Genomic DNA, 16,955 nt, shown 5'->3' with positions numbered 1-16,955 from the left:
GTACTAGGCGGTATATAGCTTACGGAGTTTAATAACCTCTTTAAATAATAAAGTATAATCTTTAAATACTTTATAAATAGCGTTTATAATAAACTTATTATTATAAAAAAAGAGCTAGTTCTAATAGTATTTTAAATCTAACTTATTACGTAATATAGTACGAGTCTCTTTAGGAATATTAATAAGAGCGTGTACTATACTGATAATAACTATAAGGTTATTAACTTTCTTAATAGTAGCCTTTTTACTACCCTTCTTAGTCTTCTTAGGGGGAGTATTACTATTAAAAAGGGTAAGGGTACTATTATTATTAATAGTAAGGCGCTAATCCGGAGTATTTTTAAAAGCGATGTTATTAACGTAATAAGCCTTAAGAAAGAAGCTAGGGTTACTAATAGCTAAGGCAATAATATACTAATTATAGTTAATAACTTTAGTAATTAGAGTATTCTAATATAATAAGTTAGTTAGATAATATTAAAATAAATAGGAAGAGTAACTATTTACTTAACAAATAAAAGGGGTCTCTAGGGGAGGTAGTAGAGTAGGGTTAATTTATATAGCCTCGGGCTTAGGTTTAAGCTCTAGCTCTTTATACTTAGGCTCCTTATACTTAGGCTCCTTATTATATAGCTACTACTACTATTATTATTTAATAAAGAGGGACTCGTTATACTTAGTTTAAAACTGAGCTCTAGTAGAGCGATGCGTATTCTTTTTATACTTATTATTTCTATTACCTCTTTTAGTTTAACTATAGGGAGGTATAGTAGTCGATTATAATAATATAGTAAGTAATATATTATAAATAAGTAAGGATATATAAAGCATAATAAGCGAGTTAGGTAGTAAAAAGTAAGTTATTTATATTAATTTAATAAACTAACTTATAGTAATAGGTATAGAAAAAAGAAAAAAGGGAAGGTTTAGAAGTGCAGGTAAAAGGCTAGATAAGTTAATTTTTTATTTTTATTTAGCGAGTACGTATATACGCGAGATAAGTAATTAAAAAAAATTAATAAAGGGCCTAGGTAGTAATAGATAGGTAAATTAATAATAGAGATATGAATATGTACTTATAAGTAGTAGTAATAGAGGTATGCCGGCTCGGTAAGGGCCCAGTTAGCTCGGTAGGAATTACGTAACCCTACTTTTACGGCCTCCTTCCTCTATTAGTTAACTACTTATTACTACCTAATTTTTTAACCTACCCTTTTAGTATTTATAATAAGTATCTCGTAATCTAACTACGTTAAATTATTATTAAAAAAATAATATAAATATACGCAATACCTCTATTTATTACGACGCCTCTACTTATTATAATAATAAGTAGACGTAAAAAGCTTTTTATTAATATACTTACGGACGATATTACCCTAGGTTATTACTAAAGGGCGCCTTAGCTTAGCGCTAACTAGGTATCTTAATTAGGTATTAACTAATCGGTTTTTTAATTATAAAACGACGATAGTAATATTAATATAGGAATAAAAGCCGATATTAGTTATTAAGTAAATACTAAGATAAATAATAATATAGAGGATAATATAGAGGATAAGGGTAATATATCTAATATAAATTCTATATATATTATAAATAAGCTACGAGCTTTAATAAAGATAATTAGGATATAACTAACTATACTATACTTAAGTAGCGCGATTAATCTTAATAATATTAACCCTAATAAAGTTAATAAAGCTAGGGCTAATAGCGATTTATTAGCTAGATTTAATAAAGAAGAAGCTAATATTATTAGGGTATATAATAATCGTATCTTTAAAGAAAATAATATTAATAGCCTAAATACCCGGCCTTTTAATAAGACTAATAATAAGGACGATACTTTTTTTTTTATAGAGGACTATATTACTATCTATATTAATCCGCTTCTAAAAGAGCGTATAATATAAGGGTTTTAAAAGCCTAACGACGATATTTTAAAATTAATCCCTTATTACTAAAATAAGTTTATCTAGCTATTAGACTTCGAGCTTAGGCTTAGCTTTTTTTTTTATACTTTTAATAATAATTATATAGAGTATACCGCCCTTTACTAACTTTTTTTTATTTTTCTTAGTATCGAGGGAGCTACTAAATAGGCTATTAAAAAGCTCCCTATATAGCTAGTATCCTTAAAAAACCGTATTTTTTAAAAGTTCCCTTTAATACTTATATAAAAAATAGAGGTATTATTAATACTTAAAAAGCTCTTTATAGCGCGAGTATTTTATAAATTAAATAAATAGGAGATTATAAAAAGGGGTATTATATCGGACTTATTTATTATTAATTTTTAAGTAATATTTACTAACTTCTTATTATTTAACGTAGCTAATAGTATATATTAAGGATTAGTATATTTTATTAATATATTTATTAAGCTTTTTAAGTTATATAGCTAGGTATTATTAACGCGTACTATATTTAGCGAGTTTACGTATATTATTAATAATAAAAATAAAGAGACTAATATAGTTTTACTATTAAACTTTATTATATACTAATACTTTAACTTTTTTTATATTTATTAAAAAGCTAACTAACTAAATAGAGAGAAGCTATACTATAGCCGCGTTTATACTATCGGCTATAATTATTAAGAGGACTTTTATATTATTAAAAAGGGTAATATTATAATTTAGATCTAAGAGATCTTTTCTTATATTAATAATTAATACCTAAAGATAATCCCGAAGTATCCCTTTTATAATAATAAAGGTTATACTTAAGATAATAATAAGATAATTATTATAAACGAGGTTATTTTTATTTCTAAGGAGAGTATAGCTAACGTAATTAATAATAATATAGTATACGACTACTTTTCTAACAAGACTATAACCGATTTAAGCTTTAATACCGATATTAAATAGAAGTAGAAGTTTAAAAAGTTTATTAAGCGCCCGGTACTAAATAATTATAAACTCGTTATTTAATAAATATAGCGCTATATATTTAAGGATTTAATCTCCTTAGTATATACTTACCCTATCCGTATAAAGTTAGAGCTTAAGACGTATAGTTAAGAAATATTTAAGGATTAGAATAAGTTCGATATAAAGATTTATAGCTATCTAATTATATACTTTATCAATAGCTTTAGTATATATTATAATTCTTATTATATATTTATAAGTATATATATAATAATTACTAGGCTTTAGGTAAAAGATCGATTCCGTTAGGCTAATATTTTCTTTTTTATACTTAGTCTATACGGTTCGAACTTTAACAATATTATTAAGATATTTTAGTCCCTAGCTAAGCTCGATTATAGTATTAAGTTGTATATTAATAACGAGTACTATATTATAATCGTATTAATTCTTTATTATATTAAGGATATATTATAATAAGATAAGAATAGTAAATTCTAAGGTACTCGAGTAAATAAGTTTTACTACTTCTATTTTATTAGCGATTTATAAAGGAATAGCGATAACCTAGAGTCGGTACTAAATTTTAATATAATTACTTACGAGTACTATTATTATTAATATACAATTATGCGCGAGGATATAAATAATCTTATAACGGCGGCTTTTTATAAGTAGTATAGTAAAGTATAGGGTATTATAAAAAAAATACTTACGTTAGTATTTATTACTTTTATATTAAATTTAATCTTTTTACGCCTTCCAGATCCTACTTATTTCGAATATTAGGGCTTTATTAAGCTAATATATAGTATACTACTCGATAGTATTCTTACTGCGTAGGGGTATAAGGAGTATACTTATATACTACGTATCTAGCCCTTTTTATTAAGTTAGGAGCGCCTATAATTACCGCTTTATTATTTTCGTAATTACTTTTTAATAATAGATACTCGTTAGTTAGTTATTACCCTAGGTTTGTTTTAAAGCTTTTTAATCCCTTATTATATTTACTTTAAATTTATAGATATTATATAAAGCTAGCTTAGTAATATTACTAATAATAATATCGTCGACTTTATAATAAAGGCCTATATGAGGTTAGCTAAGTCGAATAGTATCCTAGTCGGTACTAATATTAATAAAGCCGATCGCGAGAATATAATAAGTATCGTTATTAAGGCTCGTAAGATATATTAATAACTCTACTAAATTACTAGCTAGGCTATTATTAATAACCCCTAAGCGTAGAGTATTACTAGTAGTAGTTACTAAGGCTCGATAATACCGCTATAATAGCCCTTTTATTAACTATAAGTTAGGTTAGGATTAGAATATATATAGCTATTTACCGAGCCCGTTTTATATAATATCTCTTAGTATATAAAATAATAGTCGACCTAGCTACTACCTATCCTTATAATAAAAAATGAGCTTAAGCCTAAGCGAGGACCTATAGTACTTAATAAGAGAGCTAAAGGGTATATATTAAATATAATACGGCTAAATATTTATATAGGTATTTATTACGAGGCTATTACTAAGGAGTTTAAAATACTTATAAATATAAATATATTATTAAGTAAGAATAAGTATAAGTAAGTAAGGGGTATAGTAATATCCTTTAACGTCTATTACCTTATAATATGTTTATTATTAATAGTCGTATAAATAGTTTAAAATAATAATAACCTAAACGAACTATACTAATATTAAGAAGATCTTATTATTAAAAGTTAATATATAGATAACGTAGCGCTTCTTTCTTTATAATACCTTTTATTATGATAATAGTAAGCTTACTCATTAAATATACTAGCTTTATAATAAGGCTTTAATATTATTCAATAGGGTACTACTTCGTATTAATAAAAAGGATATATAACTATAAAAGGATCTTATTAATAAGGATAAACTAGTAGGTATTATTAAAAGAGACGGAGAGTACCGTAATCTTATTATTATTAGTTAAGTTGATAAAGCATAGTACTTAATTAACAAAGGCGAGCTTTTACTTACTAAGGATATAAATATATTATAAATTTTTAAATAAGCCTTATACTTAGTATACGTACAATACTACGCTTATAATAAGATTTAAAATTTTAAATATAAGGCTATTTAGTAATCGAACCGTTTTAGCTTTATAAATAGGTAAGTACTAGCTAGTATTTACTATATTTACTTATTTACTATATTTATTTATTTACTATATTTATTATGTTTATTTAGTTAAGTCTTATACCTAGCGATTCGAAGTATTTTAAGGGCCCCGGCGAGGCCCACGAGATAAGGTTATTAATATTTAGGGCTTAGAGAGGGGTTATTAATATCTACTAAGGGGCCCGAAATAACCTTTTTATCTTTTAATCAATAGATTTAAGTAAATTTATTAATTAGATATTAGATATTATTTTATAGTATTACTCTTAACTAAAGGAAAAAGCTTTAAATACTACGTATTTACGTACTATTAAGATATATAAGGTATAAAATCTAGGAAAATTACTATTATAATATAGGCTATAATTTTAGGTTATTTTTATTATAGTATTAAGGATTTTGAAATACTCTCGATATACCTCTAGGTTTTTTACAAATTCGCGGGATATTTACTATTATTATAGTATTACCGCCCTATCCCTCGTTAACTATATGGGTAGTATTTACAATAGCTTTATATTATTTATAATAAAAGGAATTATTAATATTCTTTTATTTTAGTAATTTTTATTAGTATATCTTTACTCGTAGCGATTACGTTAAGTATATAGATAGCGACTAGTTTATAATAGGCCGTATCGATTATATTTTCGTTTATAAAATATATAATTTGCGCCGTATTTTTATTATTATTATACTAATAGAGATCTTAGATAAGAAGGACTATATACTCGACTTATATAAAGTGCGCTACCTTAAGGATTAACCTATTATTATTAGTATTAATATTATCTAGCTTAAGAAGTTATACTTTATTAAGATCCGTAATTATAGTATCTAGGTTAAGTAGTAGGTTAAGTAGTTATAATATACTTAATACTATATAAGTATATCCCTACTACTATAAGTCCGACTATATACTAATATATTTATATCGTAAGTATTAGTATCGGTATTATACCCTCGCTTACTTTATACGTCCGAGAATATTAAGTAGGTAAGATTATTTATTTCTAATACTTATAACTACGAGAGGCTAAATAGCTTACCCACCTAATACTAAAGAACTTTATAAGTAGTAATAATAGTAGTAGCGCCTTAATACCACGATATCTAAGTAATAAAGTAAGTTAACTATTACGAGCGGCTTTATTTTTTCGTATTAATAGGTCTGTATATAGACTATATATTTATATTATCTTACTCGCTAAACTATTTTTTTAAATTCAATAGGGATGTAGTATTAGAGTTAGGGGTCTAACTTTATAATAGTAGTAGTAGTAGTAGCGTTTAATAGACTCGGGACTTAGAGGTTTAACTTTAGGGATTTTACTTAGAAGTATAAGTAGCTACGATATTTACGTATTTATAGTAATATCGTAATATATATAAGTAGTAATATATTAATATATTTATTTAAATATATTAATATCCGTATACCCCGAGCCCCGGGATTACCCCCCGGTACAGTCCCCCGATACCCTACTTATAACTCTTAAAACTCTTAGCTACTTTTAAACGACTATTACCGCGCGCGTAACTATTATATATATTATTACTATTATAAAATAAGTAATAGTATTTTATTTTATAGTAGTAATATAGGGTTGCGCGACCGTGTTAATGCTTATAATTAATATATTCCCTTATACGCCCCCGGTAAGGTAGTATAAGAAAGGCCGATGGATCTATTTGCGGTAGCTCGTGGCTCGGTTTTGGATAAAGTGTACTAACTCGTTGTTTGTTGGCTCTCGATTTTGCCAATGTATTTGAGAGGGTATGTGTAAGCACCTGAGCATGCATTAGCGAACGTTTCGGACCAAACACGAATCCGCGCCGGGCGATATGGAGATTCTTACCAGAGGTTGATGTGCTCGTCAAATTCCTCGCTCTTCTCGAGCACTTTGGCTATGTCTCGGGTCCATGCCTGCTCTCCATTGTAACCAAATATCGATATAGCACGATTGATCATCCTTCTCGACGATATCTCAGCCAGGTAATAGAACCAACTCTTTTCCTCCTCTGGCTGAATATCATCTTCCAAGATATCTAACGCGCTTGGCTGAGCTGCAGGAGATGCGACTTCAGACGGAGGCGAGGGGAACAAGTCTGGATATCCTAGGCCAGTGATGCCACTTGGTGGCAATGGTATCTCACATCTGAGCTCGCTGAGTGTCGACAGTCAGCTGCCATAGGTTCTCCTTCCATCTTGAGGAGAAGGTTCCTGCTGGACTTACCATTCCGACTTCATGCATGACCAGTAAAGGCGTTGCTCAAGGCGCCGTGTCTTCTGAGAGATACTTTGCCAATTCCGCCTCTGGGCCCTCCGCCAGTATAGGTTCTTGAATTGAACGCTGGCTTGATTGAAGTAGAACCAGCCCTGAAGTGGACGAAGTGAGTACATCTCGAACACTGCACAGAAGAACAGGCATTGAATCTGAAGTAAGGAGGGCTCAAGTAGTCCCAGCCGCTTCTTGGCTGCGAGATAGTAGGCCTGGGCTGTATCTGGATCCGTCGTGGTCGATACTGACGAGCGCATCGATTCGGGCGTACTATTGAAGTTGATCTCAGATTGAAATGGGCTTGCAAGGCAGGCGAGTGCACATGCAATCAGCTCAACGGGAAGCTTCATCAGCATGGTAACGGTCGTGAGAATTTTGAACAGGCCGAGGACTCACGACTAGACACGACGGTCCGTCCCATCGGGGACCGTTCTCTACTGTATCCTTGACGTACGCTTTGAAGTCGGTCACGTCAAGAACTGGATTCTTCACATGCACGTATGCCAAGAACTTCTTGGACAGCACCGTGAAGTCGTCTTCCTGAACTCCCCGCCCTAGGTTCCGACTTCTGACAGGTTGAGATCGATGTGAAGACTCTGCATCACCATCCTCTAACTCCAAAATAAAAGACTCCGTCTCGGGCGCATATCCCCTAAAGATTGGCCATCGCAGAATGGCCTCGCAATTAGACCTAGCAGCGGCAGAGTCTGGGATGTCGAGGCGGATCATGACTTCGTCCTCGGGTAGATCATCAGAAGGATGACTTAGATTCTCGTCAATAGTGACGCTTGTACTAGTTTGAGGCCCATGGATCGATGTTGGCGATAGTGTTGAGGGAATGGGGGGAGCGCTAACTACTTGCGCGGCTGGTAGTTCCGGACGAGTCTCAAGCAGAGAAACAACATGATTGAGGCGGTCCAAAATTGCCAAGCTCGCGGGATCGAATCTGTACTCTAAGTAAGACCGAGCCGGTCTGGAGCATTTCCTCCAGGCACGAAGAGAGCACTCACGTTGAGAAGTCATTCGAGGTGTCGGGGTATGTACATTGTCCGCCGTTTCGCTGGCAAAAGCCGCATGCTGGCCGGACATTGTCACATTTCGTTTTACGGACCCGACAGGGCCCACACGCCGCAACAGCACGCCGTCTCTGGTACATGCCCGAGGTCCGGCGCCGCTTGTTGGACGTTTCAGGCGCCTCATTGCCTGCATCGGACATTGTGGGATGTTCCACAAGGCCTTCTGTGGGGTTGTAGATATACTGATACGGGTGAGAGATCTACCCAGATACCAAATTCGACAATGATTCGTTTTCGACGTGTTTGTTGGCTTGATGGAAATGGGTGACAATTCCCAAATGAGAAGCGCGGGGAGTAGCGGAGTTATGAAGGTGAGGAAAAGCGAAACCGATACCAGGGTCCACCCGACTAAATTAATGGGGATTTTCGTTGCTTTTGGCTAGCTCTCTCGCTGCTTTGAGTTGGGGTTCATTCACTGTGGCGGATGGTCTATAGACCATTTGGTGATACCGAAGGCAGTTTCCGCTTTCCAAGGAGCTTGGCGTCTCATGAGATGAGGTTGTGAAATTTTTGCTTTTATTGATTTTTTGTTGCTTGTTGTGTAGCTTTAGATGGCCATTAAGAACTAGAAAGACCATAGGAGAGGGTTATCAGTCTCGAGTATTATTCAGATTGAATAACTAAACATCCTGTATTCTAGTCTCTGTGATTGTGCACCAAGTTCCAGTCCCTTTAACAGAATTTGACTCTAATTTCGGGACCTCGTATTCATTGGTTTGCGTTACTTTCAAGACATTCTCAACTTTCCTCATTAACCTAGGCAGGATATGTAAAAACCAAAAGCTATTTTGGTGGGCAGGTCTCTTGAGGCCTCCCCGGGGGTATCGGTTGGATCTCCGCGTGCTCAACGGTAACGGCTGTGACGATGTCCATCTGAATATACGGACCTTCCACAATGACTGGTAATGTATGATCGTGCACTTCAACCGCGCTCACTCTAGGCGTCTCGTGCATGTTGGCGTACGATCTTCCCCAGCCTCTCTGCCCGCCATGTTTCCACCACCACCATTCCTTGCGACCGCCGCTGGGAACAATACTTGGCGCAGGCACTCTTCTACTAACAGGACCACTGATGATTACAGTGTGTCCATAATCTCGTATTGGTGTTCTGACAAAGGCGAACTGGTCCAAGCCCGTATTATGTGCGTCTTGTGGCTCGCTAAACACAATGGTTGTTATCCATAGTATTGAGTTGAAGAGCCCGTTTGCAGCCAAGATGGACCCCGCGAAAGCAAAGTATAATATTCCAAGGTCAATGCCCAGTAGGGAAGTAATGCGGCCGATGATTAAAGGCGTGCTGCAAGCGACGTATACGAAAGGGTACGCAAGAAAGGCTGGGTGGTAGCCTGAGGGCCGTCGAACTTCCGGGCTATGACCGGGTTCGAACCCTGATTCGGAAGCTTCGCTTTGTGACGCTCTCTTTTCCGGCAGGTGACGACAACTTCGTTTTTGACGCCATAGAGTAAAGAAGACGAAGGAATAGAGGCTCAGTGTGAGGGCGATGGAGACGATGACCCAGAAATAATGAGCCCAAAACCGCCACGATTCATACGATGTAGAAATCCAACACCTGTACCGATGTTGAATTAGTGTGAGAACTCTTGGGAGCCGCAGCTGCTATGATCAAAGCAAGGGAGTGCTAGATCTTATTTACCAGACATTGGCCCTCATGAAGAAAGACTCCTGAGGAACTGCTGGGTGGATCTCCGAAAATATTACGCCTGCTCCGTTGATGCTAAAGTCAAATATCCAGAGGAACCCTATCGAAGTATAGATGGTCCACGGTGGTGGCTTATAACCCAAGCCTACTGTCAAAAACGTGTTAATCGAAATAACAGCCAGGAATAGGCTTGCTGCCAAGTTACTGGTCGACCCCAGCCAGCCCTGAGCCCAGCAGACCGATGAAGGTGCAAAGATGCCGTCAGCTGAGACCCAGGATATACTGAGTGCGTAGGCAACAGCCTCCATCATGTCTGCTAGCAGGAGGTTATAAATGAGAATGGGGAAAGGATTACGGGCTTCCTCAACCTCTTGCTCTTCTCGATTCCTGGGAGCACTAGCAGCCTCTACCGCTTGCTCTTGTGACGTTGCTAGTCTATCGAGCTCCTCAATCCGGGCAAATCCGCCAGTGCCCGCACAAGGAGCATCTAGCCCTAGAGAGAGGTCCGGTAGATCGGTAACATCGGCATCTTGTGGTCGTGTACTTCGTTGCCTGGGGGCCGGGTGAGTTTTCCGATATGCCAGTAACTTGTATGTGATGAAGAGCCAGAGTCCCGTTGTGGCTATGGCTGAGAGGAACGAGAAGATAGTGAGTACAATTAGTCCACGGCGGTGATAGTCCGGAAGTGGTGCCAGCGTCCCCCGTTGTGCCGCGGCTGACATGACAGTCTGACTTCTCCAAAGAAGAAGGCCGTCGGTCAGGCTGTATCCCCTGGGCAGAATCTACGTGCACCCGCCACGTGGGACACATGAACATATATGTTCCTGTTTAGCTGGGCCTGACCTTCCCCTCAAATCCTCTCCAAAGTCAAAAGGAACACTTGACTCGTGCGTTACATTGATGCTCAAAGGCCCGTGGTCGAGAATGTCGAATTCGAGGGCTTCGCAGTCCATGGAGGAGGTTAAAGCCGAAACTCTGTTCGACAAACGCCAATAAGGATAGTCTGTTCTGTGCGAGCCTACCCAACTTACATTGTTACAAACTCTAAGCCCCGTGGCATATCCCTGGGGTGTTGTTTCACAGAACCTGATCTCGCGCTATGTAGTGCGAATCACAACCCAAATACAGGTTCTTCGCCAATGACGGAAGACTAAAACAGGCTGGAAGGCAGAAAATTGGACCACTTGTAGATCTGTTCTGTGGTGCATCTCGAAGTCGATGAATAAGTCGCATGGACCACATCCGCGGAGATACGCGCCGCTCGGTAGACATGGGTTCCCAAGTGTTGGTATGCGTGGTGCCTGAACCTGACGTCCTCGTGGCATGATAAGCATCATTCTTGATACACAAGATGGAATTGCTTGACTAGTGAATTTTCGATATGTGATCCGGGTGATCCGGTATTCCCAATAGCAGCATTACTCTAGTGAAGAATGGAGAAACAGATGTGCGTTCATGAGTCTCATACTGTCCGCTGATGTGCCTTTCTAGCCTGCTTATGCCAACACGATCCCCTGACATTGAAGACCCTTCATATTCTTTTTGATAGCCCGGAATCCAAACCATGTCATCGTAATACCAGTGAGAAAGATTGCAGACGAAGTCAAGGCCACCCATATCACGCTTTGCACGTAGCCCTTTGTCCAACCTCTTCTCGCTGCGCTCTGTAAATCATCGACATTCAACATGTCGACTCCCTCGCTTGTCAACACTTCCCAGACGTAATCGCGGTAAGAGATTGGCCAGCTTGGCAGGTCCCAATACCGAGATTTGAGGCCTGACCACTTTGCAGTACTGATCTGCTTCCGTAGCTTTGCAAGTTGCTCATTACTGAAGCCGGTGCGGACTGATCCGATACTTTGTTGAAATGATACGGATGTGTAATAGGTGTCTTCCTCATGCCACAGCTGAGAGGTAAAGTAGCCATACTCATTATACTGGCGCCAATTATCCTTGGGAAGTTGGTCCAACGGCGCGTCGAGGAATGTGTCGTGATACTGATGATAGAGCTCATTCGTTGGCCAGTGGTTTATCATGCGATCTTCCATAAGATTGCCCGTACCCACGACGGTGACAGGACCCGGCCATATATCTTGCCTGAGTCTGAAGCCCGGCTCGGTATGTATTACCTCGTAGCGTGTCAGGAAGAGCTTTTCCCGCAGGGATCCAAGCTGCTCCATTACCACTGGCCACGTCTTATACGGATCACTCTTGATGTCCAGCAGCAAGACTATCGTGATGTTCGGTTGACTTCGGAAAGCACCCTGCGGCCGATCTGTTCGGCTGAAGTTCGACCACTGCTCTGGAGGATTCATGGTATCGAGAATCTTCATTAAAGGATCAAGGTACATGGACCGCAAAGTTTTCTTGGAGGACAGTTCATGTCTGTCATGGCCAACAAGCAACTCGGAACCATCGTCGCTCAGCCAGATGTCCGCTTCCACGCCGGTACAGCCTGCTGCGAGGGCCGAGTAAAGGGGGTACGGCCTCCAGTAATCATTGTGAGAATGACACATGATTGGGATGACTGAGCGAGAAAAGTCCTCCAGCCATCTTGAGAGACCATCAACTGGCTGGCCATTCGTTGTGATCGGGTTGTTGGAGATGAAGTTTTGGGAAGCCGCGTCACTCAAAGCTTGAGGCTGTAGAACAAATACGAAGACATACAACAAAGTGCTGCAGAAGAATGAGTTCCCTCCACGTCGGGTTGAAAGATGATGAGTTAGCAAAGAGAACCTACATGAGAATAGAACATGCGATAGTTGCTACCACTCCCAAGAATAGAAGCTCTCGGAGGAGTGATGGCTTTCGCCACCGGAGTCGATGTGCAGACCTGATGCACTTTTGCAGAACAGACTTCAAGCAATCTACCTCAATCAATTTCGTTGGCTCAGTTTGTGATGATCGCGAGCTGTCCATGGGGGGTCTCATCGTTGTGTTGTTACTACTGCCTGGCGAATGATCTTCCGCCGAATGCTCTGTCACTTGTTCTCTGGGAACCGAAACTTTGAACCGGTCCATAGCTCTGGCCAATTCACAGAAATGCCGTAGATGAATGTGTTACAATGCAGAATTGATTCGGCTGACCAAGGGGTTTCCAGTGCCTTTATCTTTGGAATTTTGTTTGCCTTGGTCTAGGTAACACCAAAAGCTTAGCCACACAGTGGTTCCAAACCTCCAACCTCAATACGACCCGGTTATTAATTAAAATTGGGAGAAGCAAACGGAAGTAATGTTGGAGCAAACGGCGATTTGAAACCCCGTTGCTGCCTTGTTTGCTCACTGCGCACAGTCGTTTTCGTCATCAGAGTCAACCTGGTGCATCGCCCGAGCTCTTCGTTGGACCCAAGCTTCACAGCCGATCTCTTCGTACTTTGGCTTCTCCCCTTCCTTGACGCAGGTGTCGATCACGCCGCAGCTTTCATGCAGGCCGAAGCCAAAGAAGAAGGGCATACTGATTCGCTCTTCTCCACTCAAGTTCTGGGCTCGATGTACTGTGCTGACGTAGAGATCATTCGTGATGCGCTGCAGGTAGTCGGCAATGTTGACGACAAACGTCCCAGGGATAGGTGCGGCCCTGATCCATTGCCCCTGGCGGTTTAGTACCTGCAAGCCCCCAACCGAGTCTTGCCATAGAATGGTAAAAAGCTGAAAGTCTGTGTGCGATCCTATGGAAACTGTCTTGTTGAAGTCTGAATCCACGGTGGCCGAGGAACTGAGAGGTGGGTAGTAGTTCAGCGCCAGCGCAGCATCAGGGTACGCGAATTTGGCATCAAAGTGATCCTCAGGTAGATCAAGCGATAGCGCAAAGGAGCGAACCAGGACGCGAGCGAGTTTCAAACAGGATTGCCAATATAGAATGATGGCTTCTTTGAAGTGCGGCTGATTGGCCGTGCCATCCCAGTGGAAGTCCTCAATCCGCAAAAGCTTCCTCGCCTCCGCAGGAATAGCATTGACGTCGACCACATCAGGGTCGTGGCGAGGGTCGTACGTCCAGCTAAATGACTCGCGGACATCGACGCTCTCTGACTTGTTGATTCGCTGAGATCCAGGCGGTTTGTACCCGTTGAAGTAGCGACTCTTCCCAACCCATGAGCGCATCTTTGTCTCTTCATCCTGGCGGAAGTACTCTAGGCAGGCTGTATGGGCTGAATCAGTGACTGAAGACGCGATGCCATGGTTGATCAGGTAGAAGAAGCCGGATGTCGTGGCAGCGTTGCGAATCTGCTGAGCCACAGTCTTCCGGTCCTTAAGTTCAGGGCTAAATGCGAGCGAGATATCGATGACTGGGATCTCTGTAGGAAGGGCATCGCGGAGCGGAGTCCGAAGGATGCGGCGGGTTACCGGTCCGTTCCCGGAGGCGAAACGCAGGAGGGTCGTCCCCGGATCAGATGCAAGATTTACAACGCCCATTGTGGGCTAATTAATCATTGAAGACTTGTTGGCACTGGGAAACGGCTACGTCGAGTCAGGGCAAATTGTGTCCGTCGTTCAAGTCAAGAGATGGTTTAATAAGATCAAGAGGATAATTCAGGCAATTTAAACAGCTGAAGTATGCGGGGCGATACAGGCGATAAGGAAATGGTAGACACAGAGGCGGGGGAACTGGGCTTTGTGTCATTGGCTTGAGATGATGTTGCTGGTGATTATCGTCGGAGGTGGCCGACAAGCTCCAGTTCCAAACCCTTAGACCTTAATGGGAGCACGTGGCAGCCCGATGTTATTGGGAATAGGTCGGTTATTCATATGTCTACCTAAGTAGCGAAATTCGCCATGAGCTCGAAGCATGCCGGCCCGAGTTCGGCCACGTTCATGTAAGTTTGCGTTGCTTCCTCAAGTCGAGATGGTTGATTGATCATCTTATTCATTCGGTCAACATGCCTCACATCATGGTTTGGGAAAAAAATATGAGGTCCTTCTCGACTCCTTCTAAAAGACCTGTAGACAAGCTTGTCTCTGACGTGGAGAATAGGGAGCGTTCGATGGTTCATCTTACTCAGTATCATTCTCCAGGTCTATCTACGCCTTAGCAGCCCATGTAAACGGCTAGTTAAGGACCAAAGATTAGTCCTCATCGTTTCGTATCACAAGCAAGAAAAGGGACGTAAGGGAGCAAACCATTGGCGTAAAGGGAATAATTATCAGCATTCTGCAGAGCCCGTTCCGGGGGTAATGCGACGCTGGCGTTGTAAGCGTAAGCGTAGTCATCCGTGTGAGGAGCATAAACTGCCTCGCAGTGCGTGGTTTCGTGGATCGTAGTCGTAGCTTGACACTGTCGGTGGCATCCTACAGGGAGTGGCGGCAGGCCAAAGAAGAGCGGGCACATAACCATTGTGTTGACGTCCCAGGCAGTGTAAGCATTGAGAGGGCCGTCGAGCTCGCAAACGCCGTAGTAATCGTAACAGAAGTACCGAGACACTCCTGAAGTAGTTGAGCTACACTCCTGCGCGACGTTACGAAGCCGAGTGACGACAATGTTGCGGGTTTCTGATGAGTTGGTGCCGAAATACTCGACAAACCGCTGAGAGGACGGGTTAGCTGCATCCGCTGCGGCAGCGAGGGCGAGGGCCTGACAGTTGGCCAGGGCTTTGGTGCTGGCGTCCAATGTTGTCGCATTGCATCCTGGCTGTAAGTTGGTGCGCTCTTTGAGCGCCGCAGTTACCAATGACTTTGCGGCAGCGTCTGCGTCAACGTCAACTTGGATGGTGTTCGACTTGAAAGCCACGGCAGGTTGCGAGAAGTCTGTAGCCGGCGCTAGAGCAATCGGGATTATGCCTTCAGCGGTGATAGAGTAGGTGCCAGATTGCGTAAACTGATGAACCTTTGCTGCGTCGATGGAGACCGTCACTGAACCCCCAGCTGGAAGCGACTCAAAATGAATTGCCTTCAGCGCATCGTACTGAATGCTCGGCTCAATGCCCCTAAAAGAGACCGCGTTCCCTGCTGGCGCGTGAGCTACGGGCATTTCGTCACCGTGGCGCTACTGACCTGACTCGTCAACGATGGACACACGCTGGACAGGAAGCTTGTCGTCCAAGATGGTGCCGACCTTGAGCAGGTTGAGATCTAAGCTGCCGGTGTTCTTGAAGGTGGCGGAAACCTCGGCGCCAGAGTCGGATACCACAGGTGTGAGGGTTACCTCCAGTGTTGAGTCCCGCTTGGAGTAACGGATACCGTGAGCGTTGAGATGACCGCTGGCGATGGCCGCCAAAGGCGCGAGTGCAAGGACCTTTCGCCACAACATCTCGAGAACTGCAGCGGCTCAAGATAAAAACGAGGTTAACAGGAATCGCCACCGCCTGTGGTGCTATGGTCTTTTTAAGCTGTCATTTGATATGAGATAACTCTGAGCCCAAGAGCCCAAGGGCCCAAAAGCATATGCATCTCTGCAAATCCCCTTAATCAATCTTGGCTAGAAGCCCGTATTGATATGCATTGCCGGGATAGACAAGATATAAATGCTCTGACTTGGCAGCCAAAACTCGTATTCGACCAGGATTGAAATGTCGAAAATGGCAGGAGGTTTTGCCGGCATTCTCAAGGTAACATCGGCCCTTGAGGTGGGCCATGGCAGAACAGAACACAAAGCTTCACGTTCCCATGACAGAGCGTGCGCAGAGAACTTGACATCTCCAGACTCAAAGTGACATGAATCATCAGACTTGATATTCTGGGCTGTGTGCCGAGTCCCGTTTCAATTGGCCCGACGGAGCAAATTGTGAGGCTGTACGGAGACGGCGGCGAGGATCAAAAGCCGGTCGATGGGTTCCTTTTACTCGCATTCACGACTGTGTCAACGCAAGTATGTTGAACGCTCAACCCTCTTGTCAAAAGCCTAGTATACTCTGAGCTGGATTAGTATAGAGCCAAAATGACCGACTTAATGAGCCTA

General features: G+C 40.8%; 4 protein-coding genes across 4 annotated transcripts; all 4 read right to left on the bottom strand.

The window, feature by feature from the left end:
• Positions 1 to 6,900: 6,900 nt before the first annotated feature.
• On the bottom strand, positions 6,901 to 8,543 carry CCOS01_12713 (vegetative cell wall protein gp1; the record flags this gene model as incomplete). The annotated part of the gene is made up of 4 exons (XM_060460861.1): positions 6,901 to 7,213; positions 7,283 to 7,597; positions 7,782 to 8,273; positions 8,338 to 8,543. 4 exons carry the CDS (start codon positions 8,541 to 8,543, stop codon positions 6,901 to 6,903), a joined length of 1,326 nt encoding a protein of 441 aa, XP_060308909.1.
• Positions 8,544 to 10,053: 1,510 nt separating this feature from the next.
• On the bottom strand, positions 10,054 to 10,785 carry CCOS01_12712 (uncharacterized protein; the record flags this gene model as incomplete). The annotated part of the gene is made up of 1 exon (XM_060460860.1): positions 10,054 to 10,785. One exon carries the CDS (start codon positions 10,783 to 10,785, stop codon positions 10,054 to 10,056), a length of 732 nt encoding a protein of 243 aa, XP_060308908.1.
• Positions 10,786 to 11,559: 774 nt separating this feature from the next.
• On the bottom strand, positions 11,560 to 14,476 carry CCOS01_12711 (2OG-Fe(II)oxygenase; the record flags this gene model as incomplete). The annotated part of the gene is made up of 2 exons (XM_060460859.1): positions 11,560 to 12,799; positions 13,347 to 14,476. 2 exons carry the CDS (start codon positions 14,474 to 14,476, stop codon positions 11,560 to 11,562), a joined length of 2,370 nt encoding a protein of 789 aa, XP_060308907.1.
• A 613-nt stretch (positions 14,477 to 15,089) lies between these two features.
• Positions 15,090 to 16,307, bottom strand: CCOS01_12710 (metalloproteinase; the record flags this gene model as incomplete). The annotated part of the gene is made up of 3 exons (XM_060460858.1): positions 15,090 to 15,109; positions 15,182 to 16,003; positions 16,052 to 16,307. 3 exons carry the CDS (start codon positions 16,305 to 16,307, stop codon positions 15,090 to 15,092), a joined length of 1,098 nt encoding a protein of 365 aa, XP_060308906.1.
• Between the last annotated feature and the right edge of the window lie 648 nt (positions 16,308 to 16,955).

This window comes from Colletotrichum costaricense (assembly GCF_030867565.1).
Source record: "Colletotrichum costaricense strain IMI 309622 chromosome Unknown Scaffold_15.1, whole genome shotgun sequence".
NCBI classification, from domain to species: Eukaryota; Fungi; Ascomycota; class Sordariomycetes; order Glomerellales; family Glomerellaceae; genus Colletotrichum; species Colletotrichum costaricense.
This window is presented reverse-complemented; position numbering and strand designations above follow the sequence as displayed.